Source organism: Magallana gigas, chromosome 2 (assembly GCF_963853765.1).
Source record: "Magallana gigas chromosome 2, xbMagGiga1.1, whole genome shotgun sequence".
Taxonomy (NCBI): domain Eukaryota; kingdom Metazoa; phylum Mollusca; class Bivalvia; order Ostreida; family Ostreidae; genus Magallana; species Magallana gigas.
The window spans coordinates 47548790-47568594 of NC_088854.1; the positions used below are offsets into that span (position 1 = coordinate 47548790).

Consider the following 19805-nt stretch of genomic DNA (forward strand, 5'->3'; position numbering starts at 1 on the left):
TAAATAACGATGAAATCTTCACACTGGCGAGGATAGCCCAGTATGGAGGAAGTGATAGCCCCCTGATAATCCCAAGCCTGTCAATATCATATTATACACAAATAATACAATATTTTTGTCAGATTTTTGTGACTTCACATTTTTGAGAGCAGTTTTGAGTCATGTTTCAGATGCCTTCTGCTGATATGTCTGGATGATTTAGAGTGTTATGAATTGTTTTGTCTATTTCCAGCATCCCTACCCCCCAGCCCTGACAGTGGGTACTCAGATGACTACTCAGAAGAAAAACTCAAGTTCAACAGTAAGCTACAATGCAAATTATTTCATTTTCTTAATTTTAACTTTGATGCAAATTCTTTTTGAAGTTTCAAATTGATACACTTTACCATGAAATTCATGATTATATTTTTGGTTTTTTAATTAACAGCATACATGGGCAGTTCCTCACAACAGTCACCCCCCATTGTGGCCCCATCCTCAGCATTCATACCCCCATTCTGCCTACAGCCACCGCCAGCTCATCAACCCCTCCCTGCTCATTTCAACTCAGCTACTCACATCGCCATGAGACCAGGTAAGTCACCCAGATGGTTTGTTACTGTAAGATAATTCATTATCTGTTAGATATTTTGCAGCTATAAGTATTTTGTGCTGTAAGATAGTTTGTTGCTTTCTGAAAGTAGCACTATGAAGTGAGTTGCAGTTAAATTTGTGGCTTTGAGAAAGATTTTTGCTGAGAAAAAAGTTTGAAGGTTTGAGGTACTTTGCTTGTAAGATAGTTTTTAGCTTGATGTGAAAAAGATTGCAGCTGTGAGAAAATTTGTCCCTGTGAGCTAATTAGTTTAAACATGTTAAAGATTCTAATACATTGTTGAAGATCCGCCTACCTGAACATCTGACAATTACGAACCTCTGTAACAATCTTTTATGATATACCTGTACTTGGTACAGTTAATGACTTAATTACACACCAAAATGGCCAAACTGTCATGTCAATATTACAAAAACACATTTACAAAGTCATTTTTCTCTCCATTAGTGGATTTTCTTGGCAAGAAACCATTTTAATTTTTTATTTTTATATCATAATTTTATTAAAATGAACGCACTTGTTTATGTAATTAAGTGTATAGCTGTTTATTTGTTTAATGCTAATTAGAACGCAGTTGGGTCATGAAGACGGATAGTCCGCTCTTAAGTCAGTGACAGGAGAAGCAGCATGATAAGTTTTTGCGGCTGATCTTCCGTGCGGAAGGTCAGTTCAGACAGATTAGAAGGTGAGCAGAAAGCCCGACACCACTATCAGTACGGCGGGTTTGATCTAGATTTGTACATTTAAATGCTGCTGAATATGTGTAGGGAAAGAGAGTGGGGGCCGATTGTTATGGAGATATTGATTTTTGTTTGGGATTCTTAGTTGTACATTTTTTTTAGTCAGGAAATTATCTTCCTGTCCTCAGTTATATCCACCAGACTCGGTCAGACATAGATCTATGTTATAATCAGCTACACCATACTAAGGGTGGGGGAGAAAGGGGTCCCAAAAATAGTACGCATAACAAATATATGGCAGGCTTACTCTGACCGAGTTAGTCTTAAAACCGAGTTTTATCAGTGTGACAGCCTGCGACAGTTATTGTTACCTATTGTGTACTCACACATCCATCTGGTGGTATGATGAAAACAAGATGTTAAAGTTCCCCCGTCACTAATTATAACACAGAGTAGTCAGTCACTCTGTTCCTCTCTTAGTGGGATTTCCTGAACTGGGGACATAGAGGAGCCCAAGTCAATGGCCGTCCGTTTCTTGGGCTGTGTGGTTCTTGTTGAACTTTGAGAGTTTCTGTAAAGATTAATTGTCTCCTGTTGTTGTGTAATTAATGCCATCTTGCTTTTTACAAAGTGTGGATACACTCAGAGTACGCACATACGAGAGAAATGCGTGTATATGATATAAGCTACTGTTTTTCTGAAATAAAATCTGCATCAACTGTGTCAGTGACACTGGTGTATAATTACTCTCAGAGCTCTGAATTTTTATGGCAGCTGTTAACAGTAGGTGGATACAGCCATAGTTAAATAAAGTGATTTGTTTTTTCTATTTTTGCAGAACACAACTTATACCCATCATCCAGTCCTTTGTTAGCATCTCCACGTATCCCCTCGCACAGTGACCCATGCCTCACCTCTACAACGAATTCACCCCCCTCATCCCCCATCAGACAGAAGAGCAAGAAAGGTAATTTTTTCTTGTACAAAATTTCCAGTTATGAGATTTTATCTCTAGATAAAGATTTTAAGTGGCAGCTTTTATATGATACATAATCAACCTACTTATGATTTATATACATTTTTTGGTGACGAAGCAAATATTACCAAAACGCCATAAAAAAATGGTTGGGAAGTGAAGTTGATATGGGAAATAATAAAAAGTGAACTATGTAGGCAGTAGAACCCATAGTGTCAGGCACTGAGTGTGAAACAGAACAGATATGAATCAAACTGGTTATGAATGTCAAGGTTGAATCGTTTTACGGTCCCACTTTGTTTGGCCTTGTTGGACATTGATTACCTGTTTATGAACGTATTACACCCCCACTTGCCCAGTGACTGACAGGACATTCGAGTTGTTTGCAGACATGGTGCATATTGGGGGTTTTATATCAATAAATACTTGATTAGTGATAAAGTAGATTCATCCTGAACATTGAGAGCGTAAACTTTAATTGTTGGGCCATAATAACATGATGTTTTTTACTCTAATTACAGGAAGAAAACCCAAAAATCCGTTGGAATGCCCCATCAATCAGCCAAAAAGGAAGCGAGAAAGTGAGTGATCAATCAGCTATGATCAGTAAATCCGTCACCACAAAATCAGAAAATATTTGCAGTACAATGCCTTCCTGAATAAGATATTTATAAAACAATCGGCCATTATTGATGTTTAACGTGGGTTTTTCTTTCTGGCAGGTTCCACGACCTACCTCTGGGAGTTCCTGCTGCAGCTCTTACAGAACAGGGAGACCTGCCCCAGGTACATCAAATGGACCAATCGGGAGAAGGGAATCTTCAAACTGGTTGATTCCAAAGCCGTCTCCAAACTGTGGGGTCTACACAAAAATAAGCCTGATATGAACTACGAAACAATGGGGAGAGCTTTGAGGTAATTTAGATCCCCAGCTTAAATGCTCTTGAGATCTATCTCTGACTTTATATTTATCTGTACATCTACCTAACACAGATCTACAGTACAGTCTTGATCTAATAGTCCCCTCATACACCGAACAGTGATTGAATTTCAGTTAGTGAATATGAATAAGAGAAGGGTATTGTGAAATAAACATGGAGGCTGTATGCACTCTAAAAACAGAAAGATGATCTGGGTAGTTAATGTATCCTGTATTTATTATTCAATCTTCCACACTGTCCTGGGCATAAATCTATTTTGATATAGAAATATTCTGTTCATTAACAAAACAAAACTGACGAACCACTCCTGCTAAAGACCAAAGCTGTTGTTTTATAGCATTATTTGCATTAAACATCCTGGGCCAGGAATTTACTTTTAATTAAAAATCGTGATAATGATATGGAAATGACTTCCACTGTTGACTAAATAGAGACCTCTGGTTGGTGCTAAGTCATTGATTGTACGGTTTACCTGCGGGATATAACTGGTGGATTATTCGGCCATTCTGCCACCTACAACTGCTAGCTCTGTCAACTGGTCCCCAGTAGTGATTGACAATCATAACTCGTAATGCCGATCACATGCCTACAGATTTATTCTTCTTCCCAGTACAGGCTAATAATGTCCTGCTTTAATTCAATTAAATGCAGTAGATGTTGAATATTAATCCCAGTTTATACATAACATTTGTCATTCATTCACATATTCTTGTAAATTTATGAAAGTGAATAAGAATGTAGGTGCAACAGGTCAGAGCGATTTAAAAAACAGTGGTAAAAATAACAATGAAGTCATTTACAAAGTACACAATAGAGAACAATTAGATGCTTTGTCAATTAGCATACAACAATTATGAACAAAAAATATTAATTTGAAAACAAAATTAATAGCCTAAATTGAAGACATAAAAAAGAAAAGTACTTCTTTACTGATGACCTCCTTTTCTATTTCTTCAGGTACTATTATGCTCGAGGAATCCTAAACAAAGTGGATGGGCAGCGCTTGGTGTATCAGTTTGCGGAGGTTCCGAAATCGATTCTGGAGATTGACTGTTCGAATGTGTGAGGGTGAAAATAACCACCCACAAAAACATTCCATAAGGACTTCATTTCTCCAATGGGCTCCAAAAACTTGCTGGTTTTAGACTGAGTGATAATCTCCTTGGCTTTCTGGCTTCAGACAGTTTGGACCATTGCAGGGCCAGATGGCAGGAGTTGTTGTCCTTGTTGAAACTTGGAGCCAGGTTCTATCTCAGGTCTTCAGTTAAATGGGTTACTACTCCTCATGATGCTAGTCTGTCAAGCAGGATTCAAGGCAACGAACAATGCTGTCGGAAAAAAAAGTCACTTAAGCTGACACCTTCGCTGCGACCAAATATTGGCCGGACACGTCCGGTCTCGTGTGAAATGGACACACAGAAACCTGTTAAAGACCTGTTCAGCTCTGGTAGAGCTGTTCTTATTTTTTCCTTCTAACTGTGTGATACTGTGAATTCCAAGTGTGCAGACTGGTGTGCCATACTCCCCCAACCTTTTGATGTACACGAGGGACTGCATGACTATGTACTGAACTCGGACCAAAACTTTCCCTGTTGACTTTTGTGGTTTTATTTTGCCTCTGTCCAGTGCACTGCAGCATCTGGTCACAAAACTTAATAAGAAATCAGCTTTAATGACTCTTTGTACATATGCATAGATGTACCTGTTATTTTGGCTCACGAAGTTTGAATAGTTTTGTGTACATATTGAATTGCCTCTGGATTTGACCAAATTCTCCTTACATTCCCAAATCTGACCACTTTACCTTCCAGTTTTTTGTCTGTTATATCTTTTTGTTATCTGTTAACTGATTGGATACTGACAAGAACAGGGCATTTTGGGATTTTAGCACACCTTTTACAATGACGATAGATATTAGATAGTGTTATTTTATAAATAAAGTGTATTTTAATGTACAATTCTACATCAGGCATTAATGATGTACAGGCTTGTAATGTATGTGCCTCTAAATTGAGATTCTTATTTTTATACTGTTAATGGATGGTCTTTCTGGACCATCTTTGTTTGTTACCTATCAGGAGATCTGTATATTTATCAGCTAAAATGTCTTTGTACCACATTTCTTTGCTTATTTTAAAACAGTTTTTAAATGAGTGACTGTGTAACATTGTCTGCAAACTTCAGCAAAGCTGTCAAAGATTAAATTGTCAAACATTTTTAAAGATAACATTATTAAAGTGTGATATTGTTCTCTTCTGACGAGATATTTTTTAAATCTTGATAAAATTGTTACACCGTAGGTTGGAGATTGCAAACTCTAAAGTGCATTTTCCTGGGGGGAGGGATATTTTTGCTATATGTTGTCAGCCTATGTAACAGTACCCTGCTAACAGATTATAACACAAGATTGGAGTGTGGTACTCTGAAATCCATTTCCTTTCCTGACATATCTAGTTATTTTTTCTAGTGCCTTACTATTAACAATCAATAGTACTTGTCTACTGTTTTATTCTACAGAGACCTCAAGCAATCAATATCTCATTAAATTGAAAAAAAGCATATCTACAGTAGCCAGCTACAATCTACATCCAATTTGTAAAAAACGCGTTAAATGTCAAGAAATTGGTTTTTATGAGACGCTTCTCTCATTTTAACTCAGAAGTTTGAAAATGAATGCAGAAGATTACGATGTAATATCCTAACCAAAGACTAAGCGCCATATTGGCATAAGTAGGGTCGGCAGCCTCTCTCTGTTGCTCAATATTCAGACTTGTCGTCTGCTTTGAACAGTGACCACACGAGTCTGTTTTGTTGTAACCGTGTGATCTGTTCCTATGTCAGTTATCTATTAAATATTCCTGTTTTACCTGATTCTGTTTGTGTTTCTTGTTTCTTTTAAATACAACAAGTTGCTCGAGAACTCTGAGCCAAGGCCATCGCAAGGGGAGTAACTCTTTTCAGGTTTTGATGCTTTATCGATATGAACGATTTGTGATACGCAAATTATGTATTTTCATGGAAAGCAAACACAACTGACATCTATTCTCACATGAATAATTACGCGAATTGATTTAACGTACATGTATACCTACTTTGGAACTTGCTTAATACATGTATTAGTGCAAAAGACTGACCACCAAAGGCCACAAACAAGCTCAAATTATGATACAGAATAATTTTTTTTAGTATAATGTATTTATTTGAATTATTCCCCGGGCGGTTACTAATTTGTCGTCATACGCCCGGAAAATGAGGGTGGACGATTCACACATGACGAGTTACTTTGTAATGAACGCATAGTGATGAGATAAATATATTGTTTCAATTTGAGAACTGCTGCAAGGGGCTATTAAAGATGCATGTGCAATAATAAAATCGAAGTAGAAATGAGGTGACAAAGCTTGTTTAATAAGAGAAATGTGTCCGCAGCAGAAGATGCAATAAATAAAATAAAATGTATCAAAAATGTGTGAAACTGATTATAACCAACATGTTGAGTGTGTATTTCAATTTCTTTTCAATTAAACTGTTCGCCCTTTGGTAGGTGAGCGAGGAGGCCTATGGGCCTTCTCATTATACATATTTTCAATCACTGTTTTCATAGTTCTGTCGTTATAGTATTACCATCACCACTCCTGCAATTATTCTCGATTTTCACAGCCAGTTAATTTCAATGATAAAACTTCACTCGACCAATTCAATGCATCATAATTTGAACCTAGTGATACATCCTGTATACAAATAACACTTTCATCTTTCGTTTTCAATGTATTTTTGAATGTACTTGATCCCCTTGATTTATTTTTAATGTCTCGCGCATTATCTATCACTGGAATGGGAAGTCCTCTAAATATGTCCGCATTCCTCACAGCCCCGCATTGCAGCCCCAAGGGCGAGAGAGGACTCGTTAGCGCCTCGTCTATCATCGTCGGAAACGGTGTATACCGCGGACCGGACTACAGATCATTTACACCTGCCATAACTCGAGCCTGGCCCTACAGCCAGCTGTTGTGGACACGCCCGAGCGCTGTTGTGTACCAGACCCTCGGGGGAGAGGGATCTGGTCGTATTTTGATCAACAAGTTAATATTCTAGGGCATTATATTTCAAACATTCATCATTCTTTTTCCAGGCATACAGCTTTTCATTCAAAACTAATAACAATATGCATCAATGATTTTAAAAACATGAAATAGGTAAAAGTATATATATATATATATATATATATATATATATATATATATATATATATATATATATATATATATATATATATTGGTTGTGTTTTCTATTTGTCCCTTTGGGTTCGTGTAATAGTGTTTCTTATAGTTTGCTGTACATCGGTAAGTCCCATCTGAATGCCGTGCCTTTTCTGCGCTATGAAGTGTATTTTTTGTTTCCGTTTAAATCTGTATGACATACTAATTCTGGATTACATGAATGTGTACCATATTTAAAAGTTATATCCGGAAGGTAGGTAGGGATCCACAAACCGCCCTCGGATTTTACATTTTAAAATCTGACATCTGGTTTCCTCTGACAACTGTTACAGTGCAACTGTTTCATCCTGTCAATTTTATAAATGCTAAATGTATTTGGTGTTTAAAAAAAAAAAAAAAAAAAAAAAAAAAAATATATATATATATATATATATATATATATATATATATATATATATATATATATATATATATATATATATATATATATATATATATAAACAACCCGCCCACTTAAATAGTGTTTAACAAATATACATATTACATTTAAAAAACAATAACAGCATTTTTTTTCAAAATCGGAACTTGCATTCCCTTTCACCCATATTTACTCAATGGCCAAGCCCATGTTGTAAAATTGCACCTGGTTTTTGCTTTTACATGTTTCAGGAATATGTTGTTTGATGAGGAACAATCAAAACACATTGTACTTGTTTCGTTGATTTAAAATTCGTTTCGGTCATAAACAAACCTCAAAACCCATTAAATAAACTTAACAGTCGTTCAGAAACCACGAATCCATATTGCGAACCAATGCCATAGAGCTTTACAGGCTAGATTGGTGAGCTAGCGCTGTAGCCATCACGAAACACAGAATAAGATTTCTGAAACATTGGTTTAAATTTCTTAATTAACGTAGTACAGTATAGTATTACTGTAATACTCTCGAGCGCTAGCAAAAATAAACCCTGAAAGAACGAAACAAACAGACCGATCCTATTAACATTGCATGAATCCAGGAATTAAAGTATTCAGTCTGTTTTTGCATCTACAGTATGAAACAAACCATTCTTTGCGAAACAAACAAAAATTTAGGCAAACAAAATCCTAAAACAAACCAAAATAGCCTTGGAAAATACGATTCGTGAAACAAATCAAGAAAAACTAACTATAGGCTAGCCATTAATTCATGAATTCATGAAACAAATCTTTCCAACCTAGGTAAATCATGAAACCAAAGAAACCTATCCAACTGAGGCAATTCAATAACCAATGAAACAAACTTATCCTGCAAATGCAAATCATGATTCCACGAAACAAAGTTATTCAACATACTAAGGTAAAAATGAATTCATGAAAAAAACTAAATGAACCTTGGAAAACCATTAATCCATGAAACAAGCCAATCCAACATGGACAAAAAATGAATCCATGAAACAAACCAAATCAACGATGGAAAACCATTAATCAAGCAAGCATATTTCAACATAGGCAAATCACTAAATCACACAACAAACCGACCTTGCCTCTTACTAATTTACAACTTTTGAAAATTGTCAATGAGTTAATGACTAACTAGTCATGAACTCATCGACAATTAAAAAAAGATTGTTAATTAGTAAAAGACACTTGGATAACCATCAATTTACGAAACAAATCAATCCAACATAGGCAAAACATGAATCCATGAAAAAAACCAAAACCATTATCCATGAAACAATCCTATTACACACGACATAACGTAAACGGTTCTAAAATTGAAACAAAATGACACTAAGCATTTAAGCATCTACCGGGGGGTAGCTCTTGGCTTGCAAAGATGGACATAAAGAGACTTCCCACAGTCACAGTCATTTGACGTTCAGGTTGCAATAGCACAAATAACAAAGAAAGGACTAACCTAGGTATCTGTTAACTACCTAAAATGATATAAAGGACTGGGAATAAGAAATATGTCATCTTTTCCGTTGTTTATTAAAAGTATAAATACGAATTACATGACGTTGAGATTAACCTGCAGGTTTTCCTGTCAGAGAACCCTTGCTTTGTCCGCTTACCCAGGAAGAGTTAGCGTTGCTAATGATGATTTCAAATGAATTACCACGATACCCTTGGACAGGGTTTTTGGAATGAGCCGTTTAAAGTGTTGCCCGCTTTGTTAAATAAATCTTTATTTATCCCTCCTTTTTTGCATTGTTTAAAATAAAGTTTAAGAGGGTTCGATGTTCGTGACTATTTTTAGACTGTATATTGATCTGCTATATAGAAGAAAAACTTTTATTTAGAAATATAGAAAAGAAAAAACCCAAATTGAAGGGGCTAATTTTACGACACAAGATAAAACGGAAAATATTTTATTGCATCAAAAATAAGACCTACTCAATCTGTAAACAATGGTATCACAGTTTTATCATCAAGGAGGACGGAATTTTTCTTTAGTAAATTATATTAGTAGTTCATAAGCAAACCTATCCTATCTTAAAATTGTATGGTTTAGATCTGGTGGTAAATTTGTTGACCATTCAGACTCCGTAATGTCAAAATAGATTTTACATGACCCTGCGCCAGGTGTTGTGCCATTACAAACTCATTAACACAGACCTTTGCTTTGGCCGCAAGAAACACCTGGTTTGATGGCGATGAAGTTGATATTTGTCTGAACTGTGAATCTTATTGAGTTTTAAAGAGGCCAAGAAAATACACTGTTAATCAAAACATGAGAAAACAAACCCGTAATAGATATCTCTCGAAGTTAAAACAGTACGTTTTGAGAGCTGAGAAGAATAAATGAAATGATCTTTGACATGCTATGCTCCCTGAATTAAAAATACCCAAACAAACGAAACATTCAAAAAATTAAAATAACACACACGCGCGAGCACAACAGCCCCTCCCGAAAACCACAAAACAAAACAACAATTATAAAAACAGCAACAAACCCAAACAAAAGAGATAGATTGTACATAACCTTGCGCCATGTATTGTGGCATTGCATGCTCACTGACACAGACCTTTGCTTTGGCTGCAAGAAGCACCTGGTTTAATGGTGATAAAGAAAATATTTGTCTGAACCGTGAATCTTATCGGGTCTTATAGAGGCCAAAAATATAATATTAAAACATGAGAAAACAAACCAATTATAAATATCTCTCGAAGTTCGAACATTACGTATTGAGAGCTGAGAAAAGTAAATAAAATTGTCTTTGACATGCTACGTCAAAAAAAAAAAAAAAAAAAAAGAAAACATCAAACAAAACAAACGAACAAACAAGCAAAACAATTCGAACAAACGAACAAAAAATAACATACAATCACATGCGAGCGCACACATAAACCCTCCAAAAACCACCAAAATAAAACATCCAGTTTTAAATCCTAACATAACAAAACCGTTAACTATACTCACATGACAAATAATTTTTTTGTATCCGAAAAGGGCAACTTCTAGAGTCCAAGGGACGTTATGCATGAAAAGCTTAGATTACATTTATTATACATGTATTCAATAACTTATCACATTAATTTGTTTTTTCAACTTTATAGAATAACTAGGGACAGGGACGTCGGAAGGTATTTCATATATTGGGGCGGCGAATTTGATCGATAAAAAGATTTGGGGGGGGGGGGCGGGGGCGGGGGCGGGGGCGGGGGGATATACTTGATTTGACTTGAAATGTAGGTATTCTACTACGATGTGTCCAATTATTCTTTGATATGATAAATCATATTAATAAACAGGTACTTTCATGTTAAATACTGAAATCTGATTGGTTAAAACGCAGTTTATAATCTGGTTTTTTTTTACTGTCATGTTGTAAATTTTTGAATTTACACCCAACCAGTAAATTCAAAATTTACAACATGACATTACCCTCAGCGTCAGCAACACACTTGGCAAAGGGTAACACTATATAAATAGTGCCCTTTGGGAGGGTAACAGTTCGCTTCGGTTGACAACGATTTTCGAGGGGTGTCAATTTCAACTGTTATTCTCCCAAACAGGCACTATTTATTTTATCATACTGAATTTCTTAATTTTAAAGAGACCTTAGTTGCTTTTATATAGAAATGACGTGAATTCTATGTCGAACCATACGTGCATAATTAACGCGCATGTAACAATTCGTTGTGTTACCCGTTGCAAAGTGTGTTGCTAACGCTGAGGGTAATAGAACGGATTATCAACTGCGTCTAAACCAATCAGATTTCAGTATTTAACATGAAAGTATAACAAACCGAATTGTTACAGGCCTGTAAATTATGCGCATACGGTTCGCCGTAGACGTCATTCCTGAAAACGTCATTAAATTGACTTAAAAAACTAAAACATTCAGTATAATACATCTGTATATTGATTTAGGTCTTATTAAAACTAGCAAAATTGTAATTTATTTTGAATATCGTAACTCCTTGACATAGTCTGAAACTCAAGACATTATAATAAATTTCATTTTTCTTTAGAACACTTTGTCAATAAGGAGAACTATAAAATATAATAGTCTAAAGTAATTTCTAATTCCAAAACGCGATTTTTTCACATGCTATTAAATTTTGCCCATAACATAGTTCCAGTTAGACTTGGCAGTCAGTTTATAATCAATTTTTCAAGATGAAAAATTGTAAGATATTAAAGAGGGTGGGGGAGGGGGGGGGGGGGGGTTAAGGGCCTATTTTCAGTAACTTAAAGGTCTGGAACCCCCCCCCCCCCCCCCTTTGGTTCCGCGCGTGAATTATCGACGTTGTTCAAGGGAAGACCAAATTAATTTTAATGCATATTCTGTTCAATGTTCAATGATGATCTGAGCTTGCTTTGTGTGCATAAATACTGCAACGCGCTCAAAACACATTTCCTGTCTCGAGGGGTTGCTCCAATATTGGCGGTGTTGTAGTTTTTGTAACGTTTATGCATCTATATCGATACCAGGTATTTGTTTAGATTAACTATATAAAGGATATTCAGTGTAAAAACGGACTTGTTCGTTCCACTTTTTACACATTCTCATTATTTCATAAATATGAAAAAAAAAATGTTATTCAGATACAGAAAATGAATAATTATGGCAGCAGAAATTCACAAAAACAATATCCGTAGCACTTTAATCTATTTTCCTAATGCCTTATCGCTCTGAACAGTATCTTATTGGTTTAGATACACATTGCAGTTGTCCTTTGAATTAAAGTACCACCATACCCACCGTCCCATATTAGTACAAAACGATTAGTGCTCGCCGTGTCACCAAGCCACTGACCGCAGCTTTCGAGCCCTATCGATCCCGAACAATGTTTGTTGTGAATGTGTTTTTACTTACAATAAATGAGAAGGGAGTGTGTTTGTTTATGCAAGTATCTGGCTGTATTATTCACCAAAAGAAACCATAGTGGATGTATTTCTAGGGATCGGCATGATTTACAGAACACTAGTATATATCAGCATCTATCAGCATCTCTCTCTCTCTCTCTCTCTCTCTCTCTCTCTCTCTCTCTCTCTCTCTCTCTCTCTCTCTCTCTCTCTCTCTTGTTTTGTATTTTGGATATATACATGTATATACACAATGTAGGAACCATGTTGATGAACGCATGTTCAATATCGTTTTTTTTTCCTGAAGTATGCACGTCATTCAAGAGTTTATTACTTTTATATGTGTCTGTTTTTCGGTATCTTAATCAATGTACTGACGTAAATCTATAGCTTCTGACAGAGATTAAGAAAACCATGCCATGTGACAATACATACGCTCTTTGTTAGCCGACACTGTATACAGAATTCTACATTGAACAAGACGAGATGGAACAACTACTGAGTAATCAAACAGGGGCTTAATTAAGGAAATCCTCTTTGGAACAATGTTTTTGGCGAGAGAGTCAACATGATAAAAAAAAGAAGAAAACAGAAATTCATGTATGCTGAGAACAGAATATATGCAAAAAGTGTCGATGTACCTTGTCCGGTTTCTGTGCACGCCGAGATGCAATGACAAGTCAAAGACATCCTGAATATTGCCAACTATACCAAGAGCCCGCACTATCTTTAGCATTATTTTAATGACTTCCGTAAAACAATTCTTTTGACGCCCAATGTTCCAGGCTTGATACCATCTCTCCAGATTTTAAAATGACACAAAAAGTTAACCTTTGTCGTTTGATGTCGGGAGACGGGAAGTCATTTGCATAAATGTCTAAACGATATGTAATATTGTCGAAAGCGCGCTAGGAATAGATTTCAATACATTTACATTAAACAATAACTCCTCGTTGAGTGTTTTTGAATTGTGCGACGCTGCATTCTGATTGGTTACAATATGCGTAATTTCGATTGGTGCAGATGCTTTGCAATGAAACAAAATCAAAACATGCCCAATTTTGATTGGCTGCCGGTAAAGCAATGGAACAAACCCTTATACCTGTCGAATATGTTGGATATGGAGCTGAATATGTAAAATAAAAAAAATGACGGATTGGTTTCAACTTTGGTATGAACTTTGAATTGTTATCAATGTGCTACCAGACACAGAGCGAAAATAAATCTAGTCAATGTATAAAATTTATATTTATAGTATTAAGATGACCTAAAAGTGTAAGGGCGTCTGCTGCCATCATTTGTTCCAGGCTACCATGCAGTACTTGTTTCTGCATTAAAAGTACAGAATGCTAAGGTAAGAAGAGTGTATTCTATTAGTACTGATCCTGCGAAAACTGACATTTTCAATTTAAAGCAAATGCAATAAAACCATCACAAAAATCAAATTTTAAATGTGGTATCAGTGTTTCCAGAAAATGTCTCAAGAAAATTCCAAATATCAAACAATTTTTCGGAAGTTTATATTATAATACTTGCAATGCAAATGCATGTATGGAAATTGTCTTTATATATGATCTATCTAGTCCCAGCCAAACCAACAATTATCACTTTTGAACATAAAAGCCTGCATATTTGATGGATAATCTTTGCCAGCAATTGCAAATTACAAGTTTTAAATAATCATTCTATAAACGTGCAAAAGGCACGCACGCTGGTGTTTATCTGTAAAACGAGAGAGATAGAGAGAGAGAGAGAGAGAGAGAGAGAGAGAGAGAGAGAGAGAGAGAGAGAGAGAGAGAGAGAGAGAGAGAGAGCAGTTGTGGTTAACATTTTTTTATTCTGCATTTACCTAGATCTACATATATAAAACTTAATGAATCTTTGAGTGAACATGTGGTTATCAAAAGTTTTAAAATTCAACAATTTCTGTCACTTCTCCCAAGAACTCTTCATTAACATTCGTGGTTTGTCAAAAACTGGTACACAAAAATAATCACAGACATTCTAATGTAGGTCAGATCGAAATAATGAAGCGTTTCATTATTTGTATGAAGTCACATGACCCGTTTTTGCATATTTGCAAATTGAATGCAAATTATACATTACGTTTGGCTGTTTCAGTGTTCGTAAAATTCTTCAGAGAATACACTGTTTATTTGAAGTCAAAGTTCGCAACAATAATAATAAATCACCGCAGTCAAAAAACAAAAAAATTTAATTTTCATCAAATATGAAAATCGTTAATGATTTTATAAATCAGACCCTTGTATTTCGCCAGTTTGCTTTGCAGACTAAACTTTTATTAACTTTGATTTGTCCAGATAATTGTTATTCTCAAAACCGTCTTTGTATTATAAGTACATACTAGTACATTACATATAGGTCTATAACTGCTAAATGGTTGAACCTGTCTAATTCTATGTACGTGTACTTAATGTGCTTCTCGTGTTCATGGACATCCCACAATCCAAACTATGTTGCAGTTTTTACATCAAACTGTATAGTCTGTCCCAAGTTATTGCTTCCATCACATTTTGATGAGTTTTAATAAAAATACAAATACCTGTGAAAGAAGTACACTTGATGAAATGGAAAATATCCAAGATAGGCCTATCTTCATTAACAAATTCTCCCTTTTCACTCATAAAAGTTAACATGGAGGAAAACAAATTTCTTACGGAGATTTAAACTGGGAAATAATTACATCTTTTCTCCATTCGGAAGTACTCGGGACACCTCGCGCAATTTTTCAACGTTATCATCCGGGCTTATTAATGGCCGATGCAATGCAAAATCTCCGTAGACTTTCTATTTTGGGATGTGTATTGAGACCTGAAGCGGTAGAGGGGGCGTTTCAAAACAGATAATCTGGACATTTTTCATATTAGTTGATGAGCGTAGTTTGAGCACAAAAGTATTTATTATTATCGATATATCAAGCGAAAAATTGTGGAAGCAAAAACTCGGGACAGAGTATAATATAACTGCGAGTTCACAACTTTTGTTAACGTTGTTTGTAGTCTACGATTAAGATTTCTGTAAAGTTAAAAATGAACCGCCTATGGGACAGTAAGCGACAAGACGAACACTGGGGGAACGTTTTCGGATTAATGTCGTTCACGACAATAACAACTCTGCTACTACGACATCGTGTTGTTTGTGCCATATGACGTCGTTTCTTGTTGATCTCAGATCACTGAGAGAGCATGCACGTTCTCATCATTAAAAAAAAAATCTCTATAATTTTACAGGCTTTTCATGTATAATCTCCTTTTATATTTACACCTTATTATCTCGTTTAATTCGTTACTTAATGTGTAAATTATGTTTGTGTGATGGAAGAGGTAGACTGATAACGATTAGTCTCGAACTCGGGACCCTTCAATGTAAAAACCAACGCTCCACCGACTGAGCTAAAGGGTTAACCCACTAGCTGGTGATAGTAGGAGCGTGGCAGTACTGAGACTAATATGTACCTAAAACACACTATTACATTCATATATGCCATCTAGATGTGTTATTTGGAGGCTGGAAAATTGTCCATAAATTCTACTTTTAAAATTATTCTGAAAATTTTTAGCCATTAACTATATAATTTAGTATTATAAATAATTTAACCTTATCTTTTATAAACCACTTTCTCAAGGACCGCATTATTTTTGAAGTTGGTACCTTGGTTTTATGGCTGCAGTTCACAAATATTATGATATTTCTTTGTTCATCTAAAATAGTACCTATATGTACATATTTCACTGCAATTCCCATCTTTTTTCTACTTTGATAAAACTGATAATTTTCATTCCTTGGGTCATGTGGTTCTTTTAATTTTTTTTAACTTAAAAATTTTAAGCCGCAAAATTAATAAATGTGTGTTTTTGAAATTATGCAAATCACAGGCGAAATGCAAGGGGATTTCCTTTCCATTTAGCATTTTCTGCACCTGATTTAAAATTAGATGATTTGTGTAAAGTGGACATGGCCCGTAATAATTGTTTATGTATGGGAGTTTCAATTACAAAGGTACCGATTGCAAAATTTATGCAATCATCGAGAGAATGATTTATTAAAAGATGTCCGTAACTTGCACCGACAGATAAAAATATAAAACATGCCAAAGATCAGCATTTCATGATATATATCTTACGAGTACATGTATATTGCAGGTTAAAACAGATAATATTTATTCACTTGTTTTTGATCAAAACATCTTACAAAAAATAAACCTACAGGAACTGTGGCCTCTTCCGGAAGTCTCGAGAGAAATTGCCAGCAATAAAGCCCTTCTTTTCCTGTAATGGAACTAACATTTTGTAAACAATGTGTTAAGCTGTCACATTCTTGTGTCGCAGGCAATAAAATGGCCGTCTTACAGAAGCATTGACCTTTTTAGCCATAAAGAGCAAATAAAATGACCGTATCGACACACACCCACTCCCAAAACATCACGTCCCTGTTCCTCTCCGTGTCAACACTGACCGCAAACACCACTCGGTCTGATCCTTACCCCCCGCGGAACACGCCCTACTTAGCGTCATAGAACCACTCCGGGGTGATAACCTCTCGTACCTAGGCGACGACCTTGTAACCATGGTAACGAAGGCTATGTACCGAACTTTCATTTTCAAGAAATGTGGATATACAGTGTATGATTTGTTTTGTGTATATTTTCTGTTTGTCATAATTATATTAAGGCTCCTTTGAGGATACAGAATACCGTCAGCATGTACCATTACTTCACAATGTATTGGTCAGGTCAAGTCAAAAAACCCACAGAGTTATTAATTGTCTCTGCTGAATTAGACATACCTTTTTGCGTTAGTCAAAGTTACAAGACAATGGTAAAAATCGTTTAGGTGACTCTTTTTTGGTAATCCAAGTTCACAAATTTTATGAAAAAACATATATTAGCAATGTCTCCGTTTTTGTTTCTTCAATTTCCTAAGAGGTAAATCAATACTGTTCCATTAATAGATAGAAGGATGGGGATCAGATAAATAAGTCAAACTGATAAATGTGACATAATTATCTTTGCTTACAGGCGAATAATGTGGAAAAAACAAAAATGCATTTTGTAAAGTGACTTTTTATAAACAAATACCGGTATATAGAGATCACTTCATGTGACATGGTTTCTAAATAGTACGTTGTGTTTAAGGGATTCTGCACGTGCGTTTGTGCGTGTACTTGCGGTCACTTACTGGTGTACTGATATCTGTACTTATAAGTATATTTGCACTAAATGTATGCAAACCTGAAATTGGCGCCTCATCTAGCGGTAGTTTTCTTCAAATATATGTGGTTTTCAGATGTCAACATGATTGTTAGGTTTTATTTTTATTTTGCTGAATTAGTTTTTACACACTTTTACTGCAATAAAATTTGCATTTAGCCACGTGACCGTAAATCACCACATTACATGTCTATGGCTAATAGAAAAACCGCTAAGCCAAATAACTATGGCAGTGCTAGTCTTTTAAGATATATTGAACGTTCAATAGTCAGTAAGAACTCGATGAAAAACAATTAATAACTAGAAACTACAAAATTAAAACGTTGTAAGTTGTTAGCGACGTTCGCTTTACTTGGTAAGGGTGGGGAGGGATAGGGATGGGTGGGGGTGGGGGCAGTTTATGTACCCGGCCCAACACCAGACTTCGAGTCTCTGTAACGCGAGGATTAGACAGTAGCGGTGACTCTCTTGATGACAGAACAATTAACTTGCATTTAGAGTAGCTTCTTTCAGTGGAGCTTTCTTGATTTCAAAGCTATTCATCATAGCGGAGAATTTTATTCTAAATACCTTCAGCTTTAATTCAAAATATTTTAAATGATGTGTAGCAACTGCACAAAAATGTTATTTATTTTATGTTATATCTTTTTTCTCTGATAAAAAAAAATGTTTAAAACACAAAAGAAGATTAATTTTTGCAGACATCGAGTTGACAGTTATTAAAAAACAATGCCATTTGATCCTAGCATTATTCAAGAAGGTGGATACTATATTCAATTGTTAATCAAACAATAAAATATCCTTGTTTTAAATGTGTTAAAAATGCTACCGTAATATACTAGTATTTTTTTCTATAAATAGGTTGGAATTTCGATTAAAGATATATTGCATGTGATAACCTTATATATTTGGGATTTTTTATTTATATCCAAATTTATTTATTATTATTTTAATAGCAAAGCTGTACATTACAAATTATTACAAAGTTATACAACTAAATACAATGTGTTTTGTTTGTAACTGTGGAACAATTGACTCAGGTTTCAATCTATATTTTAGACACTTAAAATAACCAAAATTTTGTAAATAATGATATTTGACTTTATTATGATTATGGTAATACATGTACTAGTATATAATGTTGGGCATATCTGTCAAAAGTTGTATTTTTTGAAAATCGAGATCATCAATATATATATGATTATGTGAATTTACTATTTGGGGTCAAACATTGAACCATAACGAACGTCAATTCATTGAGGTGTGACGATGTGGTCCGCGAAAATGTTCATAATTTATCTAAACCAGTTGCAGAAAATGGAAAGAGAAACAATTATGCTGAATTCGGTTAACAACCAATTCAGTTTAAAAAAAAAGAAAGATTAGATATTTAAAGGTTGTGCATTCTTTTAATCCGGGACGGAATAACAAAGTCACATGATCAAGTGTGGGGGGTAGAATGTATGACGTCAGCAGCCGAGGACTGTCTGGGTTACTCAACCACAAGCTGGTACATAGACACTATGATTGAAGTAAAATTAGATTTATATTATTTTTTAACTTGAATAATGAATATATAATTCAGACGTTCATCAATATTATTATTGTATTTGTTGTATAAATTGTGGGTAGGGTTGAAACCAATTTTCAGTGAGTCATATTGCAAATAAATACATTTTGTACAATGCATTCTAAATTCGTTTTTACTAGAATTAGTACATACGCACTATTGCTAATGTTAAAAGTAAAACGTATGCTTTTATTAAAATAGGATCTCAAAAATGATAATATGTTCGTTTATATATGAACGGTTTAGGATGCTATAAATCAAATTTGACAAGATTTGCATCGCAAACCTCTTTCATGT

At 35.1% G+C, this 19805-nt stretch overlaps 1 protein-coding gene across 3 annotated transcripts in view; it reads left to right on the plus strand.

Moving 5' to 3' along the window:
• Nucleotides 1-6060, plus strand: part of LOC105320960 (uncharacterized) — a 41707-nt gene extending 35647 nt beyond the window's left edge. For all 3 annotated transcript variants that reach the window (XM_011419107.4, XM_011419108.4, XM_011419109.4), the window contains exons 5-10: nt 233-301; nt 428-574; nt 2111-2239; nt 2770-2829; nt 2971-3163; nt 4147-6060. In XM_011419107.4, coding sequence (XP_011417409.3) covers nt 233-301; nt 428-574; nt 2111-2239; nt 2770-2829; nt 2971-3163; nt 4147-4255 — 707 coding nt within the window. In that variant the 3' untranslated portion in view covers nt 4256-6060. The remainder of the gene's footprint in view (nt 1-232; nt 302-427; nt 575-2110; nt 2240-2769; nt 2830-2970; nt 3164-4146) is intronic.
• The last annotated feature ends 13745 nt before the right edge of the window (nt 6061-19805 follow it).